At 34.8% G+C, this 23462-nt stretch overlaps 2 protein-coding genes across 3 annotated transcripts; both read left to right on the top strand.

The window, feature by feature from the left end:
• On the top strand, nt 1-3160 carry LOC117907183 (zinc finger protein GAI-ASSOCIATED FACTOR 1-like). Of its 2 annotated transcripts, none has more exons than XM_034820625.1 (4): nt 1-612; nt 711-1107; nt 1318-1493; nt 2103-3160. In XM_034820625.1, the coding sequence occupies exons 1-4, from the start codon at nt 474-476 to the stop codon at nt 2903-2905; spliced, it is 1515 nt and encodes a 504-aa protein (XP_034676516.1). In that variant the 5' UTR covers nt 1-473; the 3' UTR covers nt 2906-3160. The 2 variants fall into 2 exon arrangements, with proteins under 2 accessions (XP_034676516.1, XP_034676515.1); XM_034820624.1 differs by having other exon boundaries at nt 2-612; nt 2097-3160.
• Nucleotides 3161-17643: 14483 nt separating this feature from the next.
• Nucleotides 17644-20212, top strand: LOC117907302 (cytochrome P450 734A1-like). Its single transcript, XM_034820801.1, has 4 exons — nt 17644-18208; nt 18578-18822; nt 19181-19544; nt 19622-20212. Exons 1-4 carry the CDS (start codon nt 17720-17722, stop codon nt 20033-20035), a joined length of 1512 nt encoding a protein of 503 aa, XP_034676692.1. The 5' UTR covers nt 17644-17719; the 3' UTR covers nt 20036-20212.
• The last annotated feature ends 3250 nt before the right edge of the window (nt 20213-23462 follow it).

Below are 23462 nucleotides of genomic sequence, written 5' to 3'. Positions count from 1 at the left end.
AAGATACAAATCCTCTCTCTCCCTTTGTCTCCCGCAGAAAATGACGACGCCGCCGTTTGAGACCCTTGTCCTCCGGCCGCGTCTCGATGAGTGAGCGGAACTGGTTTTCTTATTTGTCTTCATATTAGCGGAATTGAAGTCAAACTCTCTCTCTGCGAAGCTCATACTTTTGGCCGGTTTTTCAAGGAAAGTTGTAATTTTCCAGGAAGCAATCGCGATTGTTGCTTACGGATATCGGTTGGCTTCGATTGGGCTTGCTGTGTTTCTCGAGAATTTCGGGTTCTTTGTGGAAGCTTCAGCGATAGAAGCTGTTGGAGTTGGAGCTAGAGATCATATGTTCTTGGATCCTTCTGGTGTCAAGAGCTCAGTAGAAACCCTAGTTGGGATTCGGTGATTATGAGCCCTAGAAGTTGAATTGCGTCTTTGAAGTCGATTTTGTTTTGAAGGAATTGTAAGGTTTGGGAAGGCGGATTATGGTGGAGTTAGATATTTCGTCACCAATGACGGTTTCTACCGCTTCGAGAGAAGCCAGTGTAACTTCTTCTGGTAATCAGACGGCACCACAACCAGTGGCACCAACGAAGAAGAAGCGGAATCTCCCTGGGACGCCAGGTAAGATAAGAAAACCCTAAATTCAAATGTAAATCTTAGGTAAATTCTTTCCCTCCCAATACGAAGAGAGAAGACCGTGTTGTGTTTGGATTTTGCAGATCCGGATGCGGAGGTGATCGCTTTGTCACCCAAAACCCTAATGGCAACGAACCGGTTCGTCTGCGAGATCTGCAACAAAGGGTTCCAACGCGACCAGAACCTTCAACTTCACCGGCGCGGCCACAACCTCCCATGGAAGCTTCGGCAAAGAACAAGCAAAGAGGTTCGGAAGCGAGTATACGTTTGTCCCGAACCTACCTGTGTTCATCACGATCCGACGAGAGCGCTAGGAGATCTCACCGGCATAAAAAAGCATTTTTGTAGAAAACATGGCGAGAAGAAGTGGAAGTGCGAGAGGTGCTCCAAGAAGTACGCCGTGCAGTCAGATTGGAAGGCGCATTTGAAAACTTGCGGTACCAGAGAATACAAATGCGATTGCGGAACTTTGTTTTCGAGGTTCTCTATCGTTTCTTTCTTCTCATTTCCTTTTACACTTCTTCTCCGCTAGGTCTGCTGATAATCCTGGGAAATTAAAAAGAAATGGAAAAGTTTACAACTTCCATATTTGATTATTCATTTTCTCAAAAACCAAACGCGGCTATTTAAGTAGATGGTGTTTTCCATTTATGGGCTGATGTTGGGTTTCGGTGTTGTTGAAACTTGAAGGAGGGATAGCTTCATCACACACAGGGCTTTCTGTGATGCTCTAGCTCAGGAGAGTGCTAGAGCGCAGGTCCTTCCCAGTACCAACACTGAGGAAAATCCAGAAATTGAGACAGCTGTTTCGTCATCCCCAACTGCTCTCACTCCGTCGACTACTGTGCTGTCCATTCAAAGCCCTGGTAATAATATTAATATAACTTAGTCTATGCATTGTCTATAGTCTTTAGTCAATATTAGAAAAACCTGTAACGCTTTCCATGGGGGTTGAATCATTTATTGTCTATTATTCCAGTTTTAGAAGATGAATAACCTCTCCCCTCTCCCCTCATGTGATACACTGGATTTTTTTTCCTTTTAATTTGATGCGACTCGTCCCTCCTCTCATGTGATACACTGGATTTTTTTCCTTTTAATTTGATGCGACTCGTCCCAGTTGTCTGTTATTGGCCTTGTTCTCTTCTGGGGGCTGGGGAGAGAGAAAGATGAGGGTGGGAAGAGTTTTATGATTATTCTTAATGCATCGGCGGTGGATGCACGGCCGATAAACAAGCTCAAGGATCGAAAAGCAAAAAAGGAGGGGATTGAGAGAAAGGACGCCATGATTGCTTCTCTATTTATTTTCTAAGTTCAAGATGTTATTTCTTTACTTGACTTTGAAAAAAGGGGAAACCCAAAGCCTGCTCTCTTTCTCTCTCCATGGGTTGGACTTTGTCCCTTTCTATCTGTCACTCTTATGTTTTGTGGGCAAGGGGTTATAACTTATAATTAAATTCATTTTCTAGGTGCAGATATGACGGAAAATCCGGTGGGAGTGTTGCAGCAAGCACCAGCGACTATATCGTTAACCACAGGCACAGTGACCAGCTCCAGCAGCAGCAGCAGTACCAGTGTATTTGCAAGTATCTTTGCTCCTTCCACAACACCAGTGACATCCCAGCCATCCCAATCATCGTCCACATTCTCCGATCTAATATGCGCAATGGGTCGCTCCGAGCGTTCCACCACCCTGCCATCATCTTCCACGGCAGAGCCCACCCTCCGTCTCTCCTCTTCACTATACCTATCCAACAGTGCCTCCTCCCTCTTTCCAACCCCTGATCAAAACCATCGGCACTACGCTCCATCTCCACAGCCGGCAATGTCGGCTACCGCATTATTGCAGAAGGCAGCACAAATGGGGGCAGCAGCATCAAACGCGTCCTTGCTTCGGGGCTTAGGATTGGCAATGTCACCGTCTTCGTCTGCACAGAAAGATAGCAGCACCACCCAGTGGAGCGGGCATGTAAAGGCAGATAGCAATCCGGTAGGAGCTGGGCTGGGATTGGGGCTTCCCTCGGAGGGAGGCCCTGCTTTAACCGGGCTAATGATGGGTCCATCATCGCTATTTGTGAACAAGCCAACCACTCTTGATCTTCTGGGGCTGGGTATGGTTCCTGGTGGCGCTTCCACGGCTGGACTCTCTGCCCTGCTTACTTCTATCAGCGGTGGCGGCCTTGATATTGCAGCTGCCGGATCTCCTTTGGGAGGAGCAGCAGCTGCTACTGCCGAGGCTGCACCTGATAGAAAGCATAACGGGCCTGCTCTCCTATAGAAGATCATTTCCTGTATTTTTATTATGGGTAATTTTCTTTCCCTATTTTTCCCTTTTTTTTTCGGGTATTATGCAGATAGCCAGATATAGATCTCTCCCTTTTTTTTCCCCTAGAAGTTGTTTTTGTATTAGTTAACCTTTTAGGTGTAAGTTTAATTTATCATGTGACATGTGAAGCGGTGTACAGCAATTTCTACAGTTGCTAGTGTTATTAGTTACAAAATTCAATCCAAAAATATTGAGCAGTTCTTTTTGGATTGTTGTCTCTAGTTGTTGCTATATTTAACCGAAGTAGCATTTATATAAAAGAAAAAGAATAATTAAGAAATGAAACTAAAACAGCAGTGAAGGAGATGAAAACCGGGTGTTTGGGTGGTTGGAAAATAGGGGAGGAGGGAATCAAAAGTACGCGGGGGATGAATTGGATTGGAGTGGAAGTGGGCCGCTAGAGCCTAGCAATAAATGATTGATTGGGGGTTGTGGGGTGGGGAGAGTCAAAATAAGAATTCATTTTTAAGAGATGGTGAAGATGACGGGGCTGGTGGGGTCCGAGTCAGACTGCCATATTATGTATTTATTGAGATGAGTTGGCGAGTGGCAGGTCACAGAATGTGTCCCTTTCTCCTACAGCCCCTTCCCCTCATAGGTATCAAACCTGTGATTATAGAATTATAATACCAACTTGAGAGATATTTATTTAACTTTGTATCTTTTTGCAACCCACAGCCCACGGACATTTCGTGCGTACGCCTAGTCAACTGAGATGTGGATTGGCTCCATCCTCATGGCTCAATCTACGTATAAAAATTAAGAAGGGAAACCACGATGTTTGGTTCGGGGAATCGGGGATACATTGGGGTGGGACCCGATTTATGTACTGGGGAGCGGCTACAAAGTCTTCCATATGCTTGCTCTCTCGTCATATTTACTTGGATTTAAAATAAGCCTATAGGGACAAAAACTTCATCATAATTTTCAGATTTTATAAAATATGTTTTTGTTCACTCGTTCATCCAAACATTTGCTTTCTTCATTCTTAATTATTGTCTAATTAAAATTTACTTAAAACTTTTAATTACTAGAATTAGTCTTAATATATAGACTATTTTAAGTGGATATGTGGAGGAGGAGTAGAGCCATTCAGGGGATAGTCACTTTATTTTAAATTTGAGTTGGTTAACAAATAAAAAACATAGTATAGTGATGAAAACGTGCAGCATATTTGACCAAGTCAAACACAATCCCCTCCCAATAATTTATGGATACATTCTTTAATGATAAACCCCTCAAAGCACGTTTCTACATGATTGGCTTGTCTACGAAGAAAGATGGGTGGGCAACACTCATAAAAGCCCGTTTTATTTCATTATGAAATTCAGGTTGATGGGTGTTATTACTTCTTGTAACTTTTCACAAGTTGTTTTATTTCATTATGATCATGCTCCAATGCAATCGATCATGGCTTTGCAGCCTCAGTTCAATGCCTACATCCTCTTTACAAGGATTTTAAATTGAAATATTTTTCCCTTTTTTGTTGAGTGTCTACAATAACAATATTATACTATAGCACATAATGTTGTAAGTATGTATCCTATTGATGATGGATAATATCTTTATATTTTCAATTATGTGATATGAAATGATAATTATTTTTAAATAATTGTATAAAATTTGTATATTTTTAAATTTGATTTTCTATTTTATAATTTTTTTTTATATGAATGTATGAAAATATATATATTTTTTTTCAAATGATTTTTGTAAAACCGAACCCTTCGGTTGAAAAGTCTCTCACATAAGTGATAAGTACAACCAAACCAACTTAGGATAAATAAAAGAAAAATCATATTATTATATGATGTTATGGTCGGTGAGGATTTATTATTTATTTCTTATTTGATAGTTTTTGGGCCTTTAATATATACTTAAATTAATAGAGATTTGGATATAAAATAAAATAAATCCATTATAAAATTTAATTGGGCCTAAGACCCAGAATGAACTGACCTTTCTTGTTGGGTCAAAATTAATAAGAAAACCAAATCCGGCGAGCCTCAGATGATTTGGTTATGAACTGACGTTTCTTGTTGGTTCAAAATTAATAAGAAAACCAAATTTGGTTTGGTTTTCATTAAGATAAAAATGATACGACTTTTACTACATGTGAATCGACAAAATCCTACCGAAGCCGCCACTGACACAGTTTCCGTGATCACATCATTATACCAACCGGGGAGTCAAAATTAGCCCCACTCACCAGCGGCTTCCCTCTTTGTGGCGTCCAGCTTCTTTTATCATTATGCGCAAAATCCATCCTTTGCGTCGGACTTTTTCGTCTTCCCGTAGGTTTTGAAATTGTTTTTCAAAATGGGAACAGGTCCAAGTATGATTTTGTACTCATCATCCCATTATATATAATATTAAATAAAAAAATATTTTAATTGATTTTTTTTCAAAATTTTACTTTTTTTTTAATATAGATATAAAATATTATTTTTGATAAAATTTAATTGTAGGTTTTTATAGCATTTATTTATTTATTTATTTATAAATTAGGTTTATTGTTAATAAACTTTCTTATTTTAAAAGTAAAAATATTGAAAATTTTAGAAATTTGCAAAATTTTTAAAAAATAAATAAGGCAAAGTTGAGAATTTTCTAGACTCATCCTCTTGCTTCATTTAATATTTTTTTTTTTAATAAGATGATAATAGATATAATTGGACATGGGTGACTCATCAGTTGTTATTATTTCTATTCACCGTAATCTTATCTTTCTCTATTTTTCAATTGATTAAGGATAATAATGGAATGAGTTTTATTAGGTACCACTTCATTAGCTTCTTAGCAAGGATGAAAATATCGGTAATTATAGATATATCGGTACTTCGATTTAATGGATATATCGGAGATATATACCTCATAACAATATAATTAGAAGTATAGTGGACATTTTAAAGTTGTTTTATTGAAAAATTTGATATATATATATATATATATATATATATGATATAATTTGCGATATTAGATGTAATTATATCATATCGATCTATAAGAAATGTTAATTTTGTAATTGTTCTCATTATAAAGTCACATAAAATATTTCATTTCATTAAATATCAATAATTTGTACACATTAAATTAATTAAATAAACATATTTCATATTCAAAATATACTAGTTCATGTTAATTAAATTAATTAAATAATTTAGCTAAGTTAACTAGTTTAATTTAATTCTAAATGTGAAAATAAATCACAAATAATCATCTAAAATAAACATATCAATTTATAATTAAATAATCAAATTAACCTAAGTTAATTCAATAAAAATATAAAAATTAATTACAATTGAATGTAAAAATAGTATTAAATCATCCATATTGCACACATGCTATTGAAAATACATGAATTAATTACAATTACAAACAAAATTAATTACAATTTAAAATAAATATACCTTAAAATGATTAAATAATTGAGCAACCTTAATAAAAATTGGAGTAATGAGAGAACAAATGAATAATGAAAGCAAAAATGGATGAAATAGATGAAATTTGGGCTATTTATAGAATAAATTTGGGCCAAAATAGCTGTTGGAACATTAATTTACCATTGAAAATCAATTTTGGCCGTTGGATAAAAAATTCGGAGCAATCTGGCCGTTGGATCGCCATATTACCATTGGAATCACATCTAAGCCATTGGATCAACATGAGCGTGATCTGGGCCGTCAGATCACATTGCATGAAGGAGGGGAAATATCACCAAAAAATCAGCGATATATCTTCGATATATCACCAATATTTTGCCACCAGAGGCGATTTTTTTTACGGAAATATCTCCCCTATAATTTTTCTTCACAAAATATCGTGTCTACCCCTCCCGATACACTATATATCGGCGATATATCGTTGATATATCCTGAATTTTCCTCCTTGCTTCCTAGTGACACAAATTTGGGATATTATTTAGGGACAAATTTGGGATAGAGATAATAGAGTTAAAAGTGAATTTAATTTTTTAAAAAAACCTAGAACAGATGGGGAATAAATTTGGGTATAACTTTGTCTTGTCCACTCCAATTAGACATAATATTAAATAAAATTTATTTTGGTTAATTGTTTTTTAATTTTTCAACTTTTCAAATATGCATAAATATTACTTTTCATAAAATAAATTATAATCAAATTAAAAAAAAATTTTAATTTTGAAAAAACAATTAAAATTAAATTGGATGAGATGAGTATGAGAATTTTCCTATGCCTCTTGATTCCTTTTTAGATGAGGTTGGGATAGGGATCATCCTTACCAAACCTCCCTTACTTAATTTCCATTTTTAGAAGTGGTTGAGATAGGTCCATCTCAAACCAGCTCATTATCATCCTTATCTATGATTCAGAGTGCCGTATTCATTATTGTGATGTTGGCATTTCGGTCTATGCATTCAATCTCCTGGGTTCCCCAACAACACTTCAAGACCCAAGGCATTCGCAGAATCGCAGCCCAGGTGCCGACCCATTTCATTTGAAGAAAATTATGAATTTTCATAACAGTGAATTATGGATTTTCATTTTAATTATGCGTTTTTATTTTATAATTATTGTTAGACAACGATAAAAAAAAAAAAAGACTATAATAATTGATATATTATTTCTTTTTTTATACTACTATAATTAGTACCTTCATTTTAGTCTTAGCGAAAAATTTAATCCAAGTCACCTCTCATTTAAATTTAATTAGGCCTATGTCCCAGAATGAGCTTTGTTCTTAGTCAAAATTGATAAAAAAAAAAAAAAAAAAAAAAAAAAAAAAAAAAAAAAAAAAAGAACTAATCCAAACAAACCTTAAATGATTTACTTTTCCTTCCTTTGGAAACATAATTGATACGAATTTTACTAAAAATAAATCGACAAAAGAATCTATTTCGCATTGTCATCCCAACATTATAATCAAAATCAGGCCCCACTCACCCGCGACTTCCCTCTTTGTGACATCCACGGATCCACCTACTTCGTCGGTGCCCGCAAAGGCCATCGTTCACCAGAGTCACCACAATCCTACCCCTCTATTCCGTCTCGTCTCTGTGATCCACCACGCATCTTCTTCTGCTTGCCCTATGCTTCATTATTGTGATATTGTCATTCAAATCCATACACTCAATCATCTGGGTTCCATGGAGGATCCAGCAACACTTCAAGACTCAAGGCATAGGCGTCCCAGCGTACCGACCCATTCAGGAAACGCGGACGAGTTCCAGCGTATGTACGCGGAAGTTCAGTCGAAATCAATGGGTGGATTACAGCATGAGATACTTCAACGAGTGCTTCCGTACTACTCCAGGTGGTCAGGCGGCGCTTACGGGAAGACGTGTGTTTGGTGGTTCGGGACAAAACCCAGGCTGGCTATAGCGGACCCGGAGTCGATTAAGGAGGTTTTCCTAAACACAGGCGCGTCCTTTTAATCCGCTCTCTAAGCTGCTGTTTGGAGATGGACTGGTTGGGTTGAACAGTGAGAAGTGGACTCTTCACAGAAGAATCACGAGCCAGGCTTTCAGCATGGGGAGAGTTAAGGTGATATGTATACTTATCATTTGTTTTATGCTTTTGGCTTTCTCAACATATATATACAGCAAGTAACTTGTAGTTTAATTTTGTTTTATATCAAGACAATTAATGTGTTATATTTGATGAAAATCCAATCAGAAAAGTTATCAGATATTGTTGGCCCAGACTCATTAAATTCTATGTGTTTTAATTTTTTTTTTGCATTATGTTTTTAGTAATAAAATTATTTTTCATATTCTGAGTTTTCAAGCAAATTTTATTCCCGATAATTGATATATTGTTAAAAACTATTTAAAGACGTTTCCAAAATAGACTTAATAATTTCAGCATGCCTTTTTAGAGAAAAGTTCAAATGTCTTTAACTACATAATCATTTAAAAGGAACTTAGGAACACTAATTTGGAGTAGTCAAGGTTGACTAATCTTGTGAATTTACACCTAATTGATGGTGTATTAGTATTCTGTATTTTTTTTATATAGGGTGGGTGTCGGAAATTGTGGCAATGTGGCTCTGCAATTTTTTTTTAGGGGAAAAATTGATTTTTATAAAAATTAGAATCACTGCTTATTTTATTAATTTTTTAAAGGAAAAATAAAATAAAAAATAATATAATAAAAATGATTCTTTATTTTGAAAAATTTAATATTTTTAGAACCGGATTAATAATTAAATTTAAAAAGTTATCGATTTATGATTTACTAGTCGGACTGGTAGTCGAACCATGGTTGAATCATAAATAATAATTTATATATTATATAAAGTTTTAAATAATTATAAAAAATTAAAATTATATATAATTAATTTTTTTAATAATATTTCATTTTTTATATTTGACATATCAAATTATAAGAATAATCAATTATTTTATAAAAATCATAAATAAATATCTAGAAACAATATTTCATCATGGAAAACTTTACGTAACATCCTCATTATGTTTATATTGCAGTACATAATAGATTAAATAACAAAGCAAACACTCTACATGAATTTCAGCATGCAGTTCGAACAAAAAAGTTCGCAAAATAAATCTAAAAAAATAATATCTAGAATATAAATTTAATTACAAAAATTTTAAGGGAACATTTCCTATATGTATGGTATGTCACCCAAGTGACCAAACAATTAAATAAAGTTACAACTAGTCTCAGTTTGCAAACCTCTTCCAAAAAGGACAAAACATGGCAGAATTCTCTAGTATACATAAATCAAATTTTTTTTAAACAAACTAGAAATGTGATAAAGTCATACAAAAAATTATATAATAAGTTTTGGAGTGTTTATTTTACAAGAAAAATATTGGTAAGCCAAGAAATCATATGCATCAATTTTAAAAACAACCAAATAGCCCCTTGGTTCACACTTGCGACAATGCAATAGGTGCAACAAGGGAAAATTATATCTTCCAATTAGTTTCCAATATTTTTAATGTGTCAAAAATCAATTTCAAGATGTTTAGAATCAAGAAAAAAAATATGAAACTAATTTTTCAAGGTCATCTATGTAGGGACCTCCTCTGGGTAGACACGTGGTAGATTGCCTTGACCTCGCAAAACACCCCTCTACTGGACACGTGGCATCCTTTTGCCTATGTTCATACGTGTTCTATCAGCTAGGAACATCAAGTCCGGATCCAATAGTTAATGGCTAATTGCCTTATACTCTTCCAAGATTGCATGACGTGTTCCAAATAGAATCCTTGACCGTATTCCGCGGACAATCATTCTTCCTCCACCAAAAACACACTCTATGGGACATCCCCATGTCTTTTCAAGCGACCTGCCACGTTCTGCACTGCGTCACTTGTAGAGTAAAGTGACAAGTGAGACGCCAGGTCGCCTCACCAGCAATCTCTATCAGCCGCTTAAAGAGTAATGATTGTGTTGCCACCCTTTGAGCAACCATCATGACTGTGAAAGTCAAAGGACTTCTCCAGCATAGATGTGACAGAGCTCCAGACACCATAAAAGCCTTCCCATAACTCAGTGGGTGAGCAAGGTAAGATGACCACTTCTAGAATTCCCAAGAGGAGATATTCTATATAATTGTCAATTTAATTAGAGCTTCAGAGGGTATGTTCGGACATCTTTTGCAGGAGAATAAAAGGAAGTATCATTCTTAGTTGATTGGGCGTCGACATCAGGGATATACAACGCTTTCAATGGGACGCGACATCAACAATCTAATAATTTATTTTTACTGAAACATTTTGGGTGTCTTAAATTGTACCTATTGGAAGACTAAATTAAATCTATTATTTGGAGAAGTGTTTTAGGTTCAAACAAAATTTATTTCACACATTTAAAGAGTCAATAACAATAAGTATTGAAATAAATTAGGGGGTTTTAAGTGATTGGATTCTAATTTGCAAGTTCAAAGGTACCATGGTCTATCAATAGGGGCAATAAAAACTTTGTATGTAGAAATTGACCAAATCCCTTTTTAATTTCCACAAATTCATCCATAATACCATACCTCGAATGATCATGATAAACTCACCAAAGTTAGGAGTGACTCCATTGATTAGAGCTATGAAATTTAATCCGTGTATATTTAAAATAAAAATTCATTTTTAATTTTTTTTTAAATATGCATGCCGGATAAAATAAGGTTACATTGTCTTTTGAAAAATTGAAATTTCATACTTAAAAGAAACTAAGATGAATTTTAAATGAAAATTTAAAAATTAATTTAGCTATAAAAAGGTTGAAAACAATTTTAAAAATATTAAAACACGTAAAATCTCAAACACAAACTATCAAGGAAAGCGCAAGTGTGTGAATGTAAATTCTAAGGAACTAATCTAGAATTCAAGTTACTAGATTATGGACCTAAAGTGTAGCTAAATAAGACTAATAGTAACTTAATTTAGAATCCAAATTAAGATCCAAAAATTCCCTAAATATAATTTCCTACATTCCCATGCATTAATTTGTAACAATCACCAAATATCATAGTAAATCTCCATTACTTTTTTTTTTTATTATTATTATTTCATGTAAACATGCCACTAATACTAACATTATTCTAATAAAAAACTGGCTGCCATCATTCACTCCCTTTAGTTTTTATGTTATTCAAACAGCCACTGATATCAACACATACATAGCTACCTTTCTTCCTTGTGCTGATATTTTTTATTTTTAATTAAAACAATCAAACTACATTAAGCTTCATTTCCACATAGCTTTTATAGAATTTAAAATTCAAAACTAAACTGCATTATCACAACTTCATGGCTGCCACCATCCACTAATTTTTATTTAAAATTCAACAAACATCAACATCATTCCATAACCAGTTACGCGTGTTAATTCCACTTTGATTTTTTATTATTCAAAAACAATATAATATTAATTCAATTTTCATGGTCAATATGCATTCTCACGGTTTTAAAAATCAGACTTGGTCGGCCGGTAGGTTTTTTTTTTTTATCTGATTTAGTGTAATAGACCGTGCTGGGATGGCATCGTCGTCGAACCGTCCAACCCGGCGATCCAACCGTTGAACAGGACGAACCGTCCAATTTTGCGTAAACCGATCTTGTTTGATCAAAATCTTGTTGGGCTTCTCCTTCTTTTGGCCCACACCGCTCCTGCTACCCAGCCCAATAAGTTTCTTGCCTTGTGCTGCTATGTACAAGCAATTTATCCAACTCATTTACTTTGTGGTTTCGATGCGAGGTGAGGGATTGGAAATAATAGAAAAGAAATTCTACATGGGGAGGATTTGAAGACCGTGGAGCTGCAGTAGAGATCAAGAACCATTTTAATACAAAGTTTCTTTATTAAATGAATTGTTATATATTTATTATTGCTATTTGCAATTTTTTATAGTATAAAACCTTTAAATAAACAAATATGAATATCTATATTCTGATTTATTTTTATAATAATTATCAACAATAAATATAAAAATAATATGAATTAATTAATATAATAGTTTTTTAAATTTTAAAATAATAAAATACATGGATATTTAAATAAAATTAAATATTTTAATTTTCTTTTTATATTTAAATATTATATATATTCTATTTAATAAAATTTGATATATTAACATATTTATATTTATATTTATCATCTAATTCACATATCAAATATAAAAAAATGAAATATTGTTAAAATTTTTAATTATATATATATATATATATGTAATTTTTTAAAAATTATTTTTAATTTTAATAAAATATAAAATATATATTTATTACATTATTGATTTGCGATTTGATTGATCTGATCGATAAATCATGAATCAATAATTTTTTCGAATGATAAGTTGATTTTCACACTCATTCTATTTTTTAAAAGATTCAACAAAGACAATTAATTATCTCTCATAACAAATTCACATTGATTTTTTATTCAGAAAAAACAACTATTAACATTACCATTTCCATTTTACATAAAAAATTTTTATTCACATAAATAAACACTAATATTTCACATATTTATGACCGATTGCATTGATTTCAAGATTTCATATTAACATCAAAAGCTACATTCCATTTAACTTCTATGGCCGGCCACTTTGAAATTTTAATTCAACAACAAACATACCACTAGATCAATCGTTCATGGCTGCCACTAGATCTCCAATCTCATTAATTTCTTTAATTTAATAAACACAGCCCATTAACACCACGTCAGCATGAATCACATATATACCATTAACTAACCACCATGGCCGACACTCATTCTCATTCTACTGATTTTGAGAATTAAAACAAAGCATTAACACTCTTCCATGTCTCCCATGCATTCATTTATTTTTAAATCTCAAACAAACACTAGCCATTGACATCCCTCTAGTCGGCCACATCATTCCACATTCAGTTGATTTTTAAAGTTCAGCAAAGGCCATTAACAAAGAATTCCCATGATCGACTGCCATCCGCCCTTACTTCAGTTTATTCTTTTTAAATTAAACAAAGTGTTCCACTAACATCTTTCCATGATTAGTATGCGTCCAAATTATTGATATTTTATTCAAATAAAAATAAGGCCATCATAACTCACCTTTGTGTTTTGTTCCGATGGTGATGCGCAGATTGAACTGACAATAGGATGTCCGGAAACTAATTTGGCACTGCAGTTGCAGAAAAGTTCCAGAAAGTGGTTAAATGGTGCGAGGATCCGAGTGTTCTGTTGAGCAGGTGATCCTTCTCTGACGGTGATGTCGATATGATCTCAAATCCTAGATAAACTTGGGAACGACATGCAGATTCATCCCTGGTGATGCGTCTCTCCTGAAGATGCAGAAAATGGTAATGCTACGAAGACAAAGAGATGGTGAAGTCGATGTCATTCTGATGGCGGAACTGGTGCCCTCATGATGAGAAGATCTTCTGCTTGTGTAATAGTGAGAAAGATTCATGCAGATATGTTTTTAGGTGCGCCTAAAGATGAAGACGTAGTACAAACGAGAGGCGTCTGGAGATGCAGCTGTATCTGATGTATTGGAGATGAAGATGATGACGTATTGCAGATATTGCTCCCGGTGATCGAGTTGCAGATGCCAGAGAGATGCAGGTGATGCAATGCCAAGGGAAATGGTGATAGCCTCCTCCGGTGATTGTTCTCTCCAACCACAAATGAAAGTTCCCTCCAAAAATCCTCCAAAAGTCGGTGATGGTGCCACTTTTTATATCCCCGAAGCTGATGAAAACTTCTCAAGGATGAATCCTGAAGCTTCCAAAAATGCTCCACCACGTGATCTTGCTGTGTCATGCTTTTTGTGCTGCCCCTTCTCCAACAGAAAATTACCTCTTCTCGAGTCTTCTGAAACTGAAAGTCCCTGGAGTCTTCTAGAACCTAGCTACCTTTCAAAATGGGCGATCCCTCTCGCTAGATGCTGCTGCTGTGATCATATGGTGGAGAAGTCTCTGATACCACGTGGTCCTCTCCCCAAAGCTGCTGATGATGATCCGCTAATGTGAATGTATGGCGATCATGCCGTCCAATGGTGTAGCTGTGATGGTGTAAAATGGATGGTGGTGATGAGATCATGGTCCTAGAACTTATGCATCATGATGAAATGACCTAGAGCCTGATACCCTCCTGCCATGCCACTCTCCTCATCAGATATGTGGAGATGTATCAACCCCTCCCAATATGCTTGCATCTCCTCTTCACGTGTTCCTCGTGACTTTTTCTATAACCTTCCATCCTCATGACCTCATAAAAGAAATCAATGCATCAATTAAAAAGTCATCATATGTGAAAAATGAACAAAAAATACGCATGACATACAAAATTACAAATTAACCTCATGCAACCTAAAAGAACTAAAATAAACAAAATCATATAATAAAAGAAAATAATGAAATATATCTACAAAAAATTAAAATTCAAACTCATGAAAATAAAAATAAAAAATACCAATCATATGCAATCAAATACGGAAATGTCAATCTCATGCCATCAAGAAATAAAAAGGCAACTCATCTGACCCTAAGATCATGCAATGAAAAAATAAACCTAAGTCTAAATGCACTAAAAATCAATCAAAATCAAACCAAATCCTAAACTAAAAATTAGAGGTTATTGAGCAATCACATTAATGATCCCCAAATCCCTTCAAGATACCTCTAAAGATAGTGATCTAATGAGTCACAATGGACCACCAACGAAGACTCAAAAATGACTCTAAAAAAGACACTAAGTGTACAATGAGGTATCAGAGGATAAACTTTGGATATCATATTCCAAAATGATAAAATAAAGGGTCTACAAGCAAGTATTAAAAATATAATAGAAAGAGTGAGAAAAAGAAAGATAAGAGAGAGGGGTATTGGAGATGGAAGTGCATAAAGAACTATAAAACCTTTTTGTGGACATTATATCTAGAATGACTTTTGGGAACAATTTCCAAAAGGCAAAGTGCATTTTCAAACTGCAAGAACAACAAATGCACCTTGTCATCTAGGCTTTGAGAAGAATCTACATTCTTGGCTTCAAGTCAAAACTCATATTCTTTGACTTTGTTATTCTAATTTCTACAAGTTTTGCTTAACTATTAATTAATACACAAAAAATTCTATTTTGACCTAAACAACTACTTGAGACTGGATTGGATTATGTACTTGAGAATCTGGGATAAAATGATTGGGAAGAAAGAAGATGGGTTGAAGTTATCTTGATGATTGTTTTATTTTTTTGACCCATCTTTTTTATTTTTTTATATTCCTGTATTGGAATAGAACTTGATGGACAGTGTTCCATGGAAGATGCTGATAGGAATATGGATCGGAAATTTGTATTGTTTGCCATCCCATATATGTTTTTCTTTCATAATTCCTTGAGCATTTTAAAAATCAAATTATATACTATACAAGTACTTGCCGACTAAAACGAATAGAGAAGGAAATTCGAGAATCAATACAAAGGCTAATAGAAAATAACAAAAAAAAATAAATAATAATAATCTAGTCAATCTATTATTGTTAACCTAAAAGAATCAACGTGGTCAAGAAGAGATGTTAGGAGTGGAAAAAGTTATAGATGAATGCAAGACCTGCTACTTTGCAGGAAAGGAAACAACTACTAATCTTTTGACTTGGGCACTTGTCCTTCTAGCAATACATCAAGAATGGCAAATAAGGGCACAGGAAGAAGTGGTCCAAGTCTATCTACACACTATGTCACCCTTTGTAGAGAATTTAAGTAAGCTCACGACTGTAAATTCACTTAAATAAGTATGTTCATTTACTTCCAATATATGATGAATGATTTACATTACTGTTCATAGGTGGGCATGATAATCAATGAAACACTTTGACTTTATCCCCCACCATGTCAAGGGAACCAACAAAAAATGTAAAGCTAGCTAGGGAAGGTAGATGTTCCTATAGGCACACAAATCTATTTTACTGAGTACTGTTTATCATGACACTCAAGTATGGGGTGAAGATACTAATGAATTCAACCTCTTAAGATTTAAGAAGCCTCGAAGGTAATGAACCTCATTTTTCCCCTTTGAGTTGGGCCCCAAGATGTGCGTAGGTCAAAATTTAGCGGTGGTTGAAGCGAAATTGTCTTAGCCATGATCATCCAACAATATAAATTCTTTAAGGTCAAATCTTTCGAAAACATGAGATTTATAAGAAATCAATATAAATTCTTTTACATAATAATGAAAAATCAAACAAAAGTAATCAAGGTAGTAGGTAAGTTTAGGTGATGTGTATAATAAGGTATATGATACATTACATACTTCTTTCGAGATAATTAGATTGACATTATAAGATTTTAAGTTTTTATTTTAAATATTTTTTATATTGGGATTATTGATTGCTAAATTTAATTTCATAGAAAATTATTTAAATTTGATCATTTCATTTCCCTCATATAATTCATATTGATTTGGATATAATTCTTTAAATGATTAGAAAGTTGCCATACAATTTATATTTTTTTCTTAAAATAATCAGTCAAATTGGCATAAAATTGATCCTAATTATTTTTTATTAACCTATGTAAAATGATGTCAATTTAAGATGGCAGAAATTCATAAGAAAAAGTCTTTTACTTTGATGAACAATATTAAGAGAAGGGATTTGAATGAAAAAGAAAATAATTAATTTGAAAAATTTAAATTCAATGTTTGAAAGAAGGGTATTCATTGATCAAATTTTTTTTATAGGATTGAGATTTCAATAAAGTAGGTGTTGACTTACCTTTTCCATTTTTCCAACATCACCTTTATCATTCCATCTTCTTCTCCTTTTTTGTCCAATGTCACCTTTATATATCTATCTTTTTCCTTATATTTGGATAATTCTCTTTCACCCATTATCTTAACTATTTCAGTGATAATTATTTGAATCTCTTCTTAACCTATATATTGTATTGTAGAGGAATTTATTGGTTAAATCCTATTTCATATTGTAGATTAAATGCCAAAGACACGCATTACAAATTTCTATGAAACATTTTCTTCCAATCCGCAGGTCAAAACATGCATGCTGTTTCGTGTCCAGAATGATTAGCCAGGTCCAACAAAGTCAAGGCCTCCATGATCGTATTTGGAATTTATTTTCTTTTATCTTATTAAAATTCAAATTCTAGATCAATCGGTCTACATCGTCCATGATCTCATCCTAATCCCCAGATGATATTCGAAATTAGGCTCCACCCACCCGCCATTTGCTCATTAGACATCCACTTTCTTTAGCAGTGTCGGCAAACTCCATCGTTCACTACACAACCCCATCTCTCTCTGTCTCTCCGGCTCTGTGATCCACCACCATGCATCTTCTACTGCTTGCCCTATTCTTCAGTATTGCGATACTGGTATTCAAATCCGTACACTCAATCATCTGGGTTCCATGGAGGATCCAGCAACACTTCAAGACTCAAGGCATAGGAGGCCCAGGGTACCGACCCATTTCAGGAAACGTGGGCGAGTTGCAGCGTATGTACGCGGAAGCTCAGTCGAAATCAATGGGTGGATTGCAGCATGACATACTTCATCGAGTGCTTCCTTACTACTCCAGGTGGTCAGGCGCTTACGGGAAGACGTTTATTTGGTGGGTCGGGACAAAGCCGCGGCTGGCTCTAGCCGATCCGGAGCCCATTAAGGAGGTCTTCCTAAACACAGGTGTGTCCTATGATAAGGTTGGGTTTAGTCCCCTGACTAGGCCACTGTTTGGAGATGGGCTTGGTGGGTTGAACGGTGAGAAGTGGGCTCTTCATAGAAGAATCACGAACCAGGCTTTCAACATGGAGAGAGTTAAGGTCATACAAATCTCTCTTTTCCCTCTTTCTCAGCAAGTAACATGTAGTTTAATTTTGTTTGATGTCAAGACAATTAATGTGTTTTATGGTTATCTGATGGAAACCCAAATAGAAAAGTTATTCAAATATTGGTAGCCCAGTCTTAGAAAAGTTATTCAGATGATTCTTTTAAAAAATATTTGAAAACTTTTCAAAATAGGCCCTAATCATTTCAGCATGCCTTTTTAGCGAAAAGGTAAAAAGCCCTGCCTAGATAACCATTTAAAATGAACTTAAAAACATCAGCTTAGAGTAATCAAGGTTCACTAATTTTGTGAATCCATTACCGCCAATTGATGGTGTGCTAGTATTCTGTATTTGTTTTGATAGGGGTGGGTGCCGGAAATTGTGGCAAGTACTAGAAAGATGTTGGAAGAGTGGGAGGAAGTAAGAAGAGGGAGGGATGAATTGGAAAGGGAAGTGCATAGAGAACTGCAAAATCTTTCTGCAGACATTATATCTAGAACTGCTTTTGGGAGCAGTTTCCAAGAGGGAAAACACATTTTTGAACTACAAGAACAGCAAATGCACCTTATCGCCAAGGCTCTAAGAAGTATCCACATTCCTGGCTTCAGGTGAAAATTCATATGCTTTGACTTTATTATTCTGATTTCTATCAGTATGGCTCAACTACTAATATTAAAAAAAAAAAAAATTATTCCACTCAAATAGTTATTTGAGATTGGATTGTATACTTGAGAATGTGGGATAAGCTAATTGGGAAGAAAAGAAGATGGGTTGAAGTTATCATAATGATTATTTTCTTCTCTCAACCCATTCTCTTTTATTCCTCCATTGGAGTAGAACATGATGAGTGGTGTTCCACGGAAGATTGGACAAGAATATGAGTTGGAAATTTATATTGTTTCCCATCCATGCACGCTTTCTTTCGTAATTTCTTGTGTTTTAAAAATTAAATTATATACAATACAGATACTTGCCCACTAAAACGAATAGAGAAAGTTGGAGAATAGAGAAGGAAATTGAAGAATCAATACAAAGGCTGATAGACAATAACAACAAAACAAAAGAGAATTCTAAAAATCTAGTCAGTCTATTATTGTCAACCTACAAGAATCAGCATGGTGAAGAAGAGAAATTGACCGTGCAAGAAGTTATAGACGAATGCAAGACCTTCTACTTTGCAGGAAAGGAAACAACTGGTAATCTTTTGACTTGGGCACTCGTCCTTTTAGCAATGCATCAAGAATGGCAAACCAAGGCACGAGAAGAAGTGGTCCAAGTCTATGGCCACACCATGTCTCCCTCTGCAGATAATTTAAGGGAGCTCAAGATTGTAAGTTCACTTAAACAATTATGTTCTTTTACCACCATGCCACCAATATGATGCATGATTTACATTATTATTTACAGGTGGGCATGATAATCAATGAAACACTTCGACTCTATCCCCCTACCCAGACCATGTCAAGGGTATCAACAAAAAATGTAATGTTAGGAAGGGTAGATGTTCCCGCAGGCACAGAAATCTATTCGGCTATGATTGGTGTTCATCATGACACTCAAATATGGGGTGAAGATGCTAATGAATTCAACCCCTTCAGATTTAAGGAGCCTCGGAATCAATTAGGCTCATTTTTCCCATTTGGGTTAGGCCCCAGGATATGCATAGGTCAAAATTTCGCAATGATGGAGGCGAAAATTGTCCTAGCCATGATCATTCAACAATATTCCTTTGTGTTATCACCAACATATGTTCATGCCCCAACGCAGATCTTGACCTTGCAGCCCCAGTACGGTGCCCACATCCTCTTTACAAGGATTTGAAGTTGAAGTTTTTTTTCCTTTTCTCTAGTGTTTGTGATAACAGTTTTATGCTATCCAACCTAATGTTGTAAGCTTGTATCCTGTTAATGATGGATAACATAGAAAATGAATTATATGTTATATTTTCAAATTATGTAAGCTTACATATGGTTTGAAGTACACTTTTGCTTTATTTTACTTATGATTTTCTCGAAGTGTGTGTCTGATAGGTAATAGGCTCTTTTCCCGTGCTGGAGAACAAAAGTTGTACATGGTTTTATATTCAGATAACCTTCTGCGATCATTGCTGACTTTGACCACTAGCTGTCAAAAGTGATTATAGATTTGCAATTTGTGTCAGGTAGGAAAGTGGGCTGGTGTTGATTGAAGGTCATCTCTTGTGGAGGACCTTAATTACAGGTAGAACGATTTTTTGTGTCTTTATGGTTGTGTTGTATAGCTGCATATCAGACCTTTCAGAGGTTATCAGTTTTAGAGCAAACTTCCTTTAAGATTAAGTGTTTTAGTTTGGATTAGGTGAATGGTACTGCTTCTTTACTCGAGATGACCTTAAGGTTGGGTGGCTGAAGGTTGGTACCTCGAGGTAGTCTGTTTTTTGTTCGCTTCGAGGCCCCACTCACCCGCGACTTCCCTCTTTGTGACATCCATGGATCCACCTTCTTTATCAGTGTCTGCAAAGGCCATCATTCACCACAATCCTATCTTTCTGTCTCTCCGTCTCGTCTCTATGATCCACCATGCATCTTCTTCTGCTTGCCCTATCCTTCATTATTGTGATATTGTCATTCAAATCCATACACTAAATCATCTGGGATTCATGGAGGATCCAGCAACACTTTAAGACTGAAGGCATAGGCAGCCTAGGGTACCAACCCATTTCAAGAAACGTGGACAAGTTCCAGCGTATGTACGCGGAAGTTCAGTCGAAATCAATGAGTGGATTGCAACATGACATACTTCACCGAGTGCTTCCGTACTACTCCAAGTGCTCAGGCGCGTACAGGACGACGTTTGTTTGGTGGTTCAAAACAAAGGAGGTTTTCCTAAACACAGTCGTGTCCTATGATAAGGTTGGGTTTAATCCGCCATCTAATCTGCTGTTTGGAGATGGGCTTGTCGGGTTGAACGGTGAGAAGTGGGCTCTTCAGAAAAGAATCACGAGCCAGGCTTTCAACAGGAAGAGAGTAAGGGTCATATATATACTTCTTTTCTCTCTTACAAATATCATTTGTTTTATGCTTTTATTGGACCAATTACTTTCTTAACATATATATATTATCAAATATTGTTGGCCCAGTCTAATAGTCGCTTAGTTAAATTCTCTGTTTTTTTTTTTTTTTTTTTTTTTTGTATTATGTTTTTGGTGAGTTTCAAGCAGAATTTTATTCCAAATAATTGATATGTTTTTAAAAAGATTTAAAGACGTTTAAAAAATAAACTTCTTAATAATTTCAGCATGCCTTTTTAGAGAAAAGGTAAAATGTCTTACCTAGATAATCATTTAAAAGGAACTTAGAAACACTAGTTTAGAGTAGTCAAGGTTGACTAATCTTGTGAATCCATTACACCTAACCTAAACCTAAATGCACTAAAAATCAATCAAAATCAAACCAAATCCTAAACTAAAAATTAAAGGTCATTGAACAATCACACTAGTAATCCTTGAAACCCTTTCAATATATCTTCAAAGAAAGTCCAAAAATAGTGATTTGATAAGTCACAGCGGACCACCAACAAAGACTCAAAAATAGATCGAAAAAGGACACTAAGTGTACAATGAGGTAGTAGAGGATGAACTTTTGATAGCATGTGCCAAGAAAACAAAATGAATGGGTTTACAAGCAAGTATTAGAAAGATGATAGAAGAGTGGGAGAAAGAAAGATGAGGGAGTGATGAATTGGAGATGGAAGTGCATAAAGAACTACAAAACCTCCCTGCAGACATTATATCTAGAACGACTTTTGGGAACAGCTTCCAAAAGGCAAAATACATTTTCAAACTACAAGAACAACAAATGCACCTTGTTACCAAAGCTTTGAGAAGTATCTACATTCCTAGCTTCAAGTCAAAACTCATATGCTCTGACTTTATTATTCTAATTTCTACAAGTTTTTATTAACTATCAATGCACAAAAAATTCTATTTGACCTAAACAATTACTTGAGATTGGATAGGATTATGTACTTGAGAATTTGGGATGAAGTGATTGGGAAGAAAAAAGATGGGTTGAAGTTGTCATGATTATTGTTTTCTTTTTTTGACCCATCTTTATTTATTTATTTATTTTTATTCTTGCATTGGAATATAACTTGATAGGCAGTGTTCCATGGAAAATCTTGACAGGAATATGGATCGGAAATTTGTATTGTTTGTCATCACATGCATGTTTTCTTTCATAATTCCTTGAGTATTTTAAATATCAAATTATATACGATACAAGTATTAACCCACTAAAACAAACAAAGAAAAATGGATAATAAAGAAGGAAATTCAAGAATCAGTACAAAGGCTAATAGACAATAACAACAAAATAAAAGAGAATTCTAAAAATCTAGTCAATCTATTATTGTCAACCTACAAGAATCAGCGTGGTCAAGAAGAGATGTTAGGAGTGGAAGAAGTTATAGATGAATGCAAAACCTGCTACTTTGCAAGAGAGGAAAGAACTGCTAATTTTTGTACTTGGGCACTTGTCTTTCTAGCGATACACCAAGAATGGAAAACAAAGGCATGATAAAAAGTGGTCTAAGTCTATGGCCACACCATGTCGCCCTTTGTAGAGAATTTAAGCAAGCCCGCGATCGTAAATTCACTTAAATAAGTATGTTCTTTTACTTTCAGCATGATGCATGATTTACATTACTGTTTACAAGTGGGCATGATAATCAATGAAACACTTCGACTCTATCCCCCTGCTTAGACCATGTCAAGGGAACCAACAAAAAGTGTAAAGTTTTGTTATTGTGAAACCAAGGTTTGGTTAATCTTAGTTTTGATGATAACAAAACAAGGCTTGAAACTAATGATTATATTTTAAGTATGATTAGGCAAAAAAAAAATTCAAAGTGACAATCACAAAAACCAAATCAAGTCAAAGAGAAATCAGTAAGAAGAAAAAGACCTTAAATATAAGTGTTTTTCAAGACCTAAATTTTATATGGTCTTTTTGTAAGGTTGTTGGTGCACCCCTAGGTCTTCCATGCATTACATTATTAATTTATGCACCGAAATCATTTAAAAGTAATTTTGTTTCTAAATCATTTAAAATCGGATAATTTCATGTTTTCAACTAAAACCTTGTGTCAAAATTTTTTTCAAACTTGTTTAAAAGGTTTTAAGTTGAAAAGAATGGTTGTTGAGCCAAAAACAACTCAATTGGTTGAACTGGATGAGGAACCGATCGACCTGTTCCGCTTAACCGGTCGA

This window comes from Vitis riparia, chromosome 18, assembly GCF_004353265.1.
Source record: "Vitis riparia cultivar Riparia Gloire de Montpellier isolate 1030 chromosome 18, EGFV_Vit.rip_1.0, whole genome shotgun sequence".
Lineage (NCBI taxonomy): Eukaryota > Viridiplantae > Streptophyta > Magnoliopsida > Vitales > Vitaceae > Vitis > Vitis riparia.
Note: the sequence above shows the minus strand (reverse complement) of the source record. Positions and strands in the feature narration are given on the sequence as shown.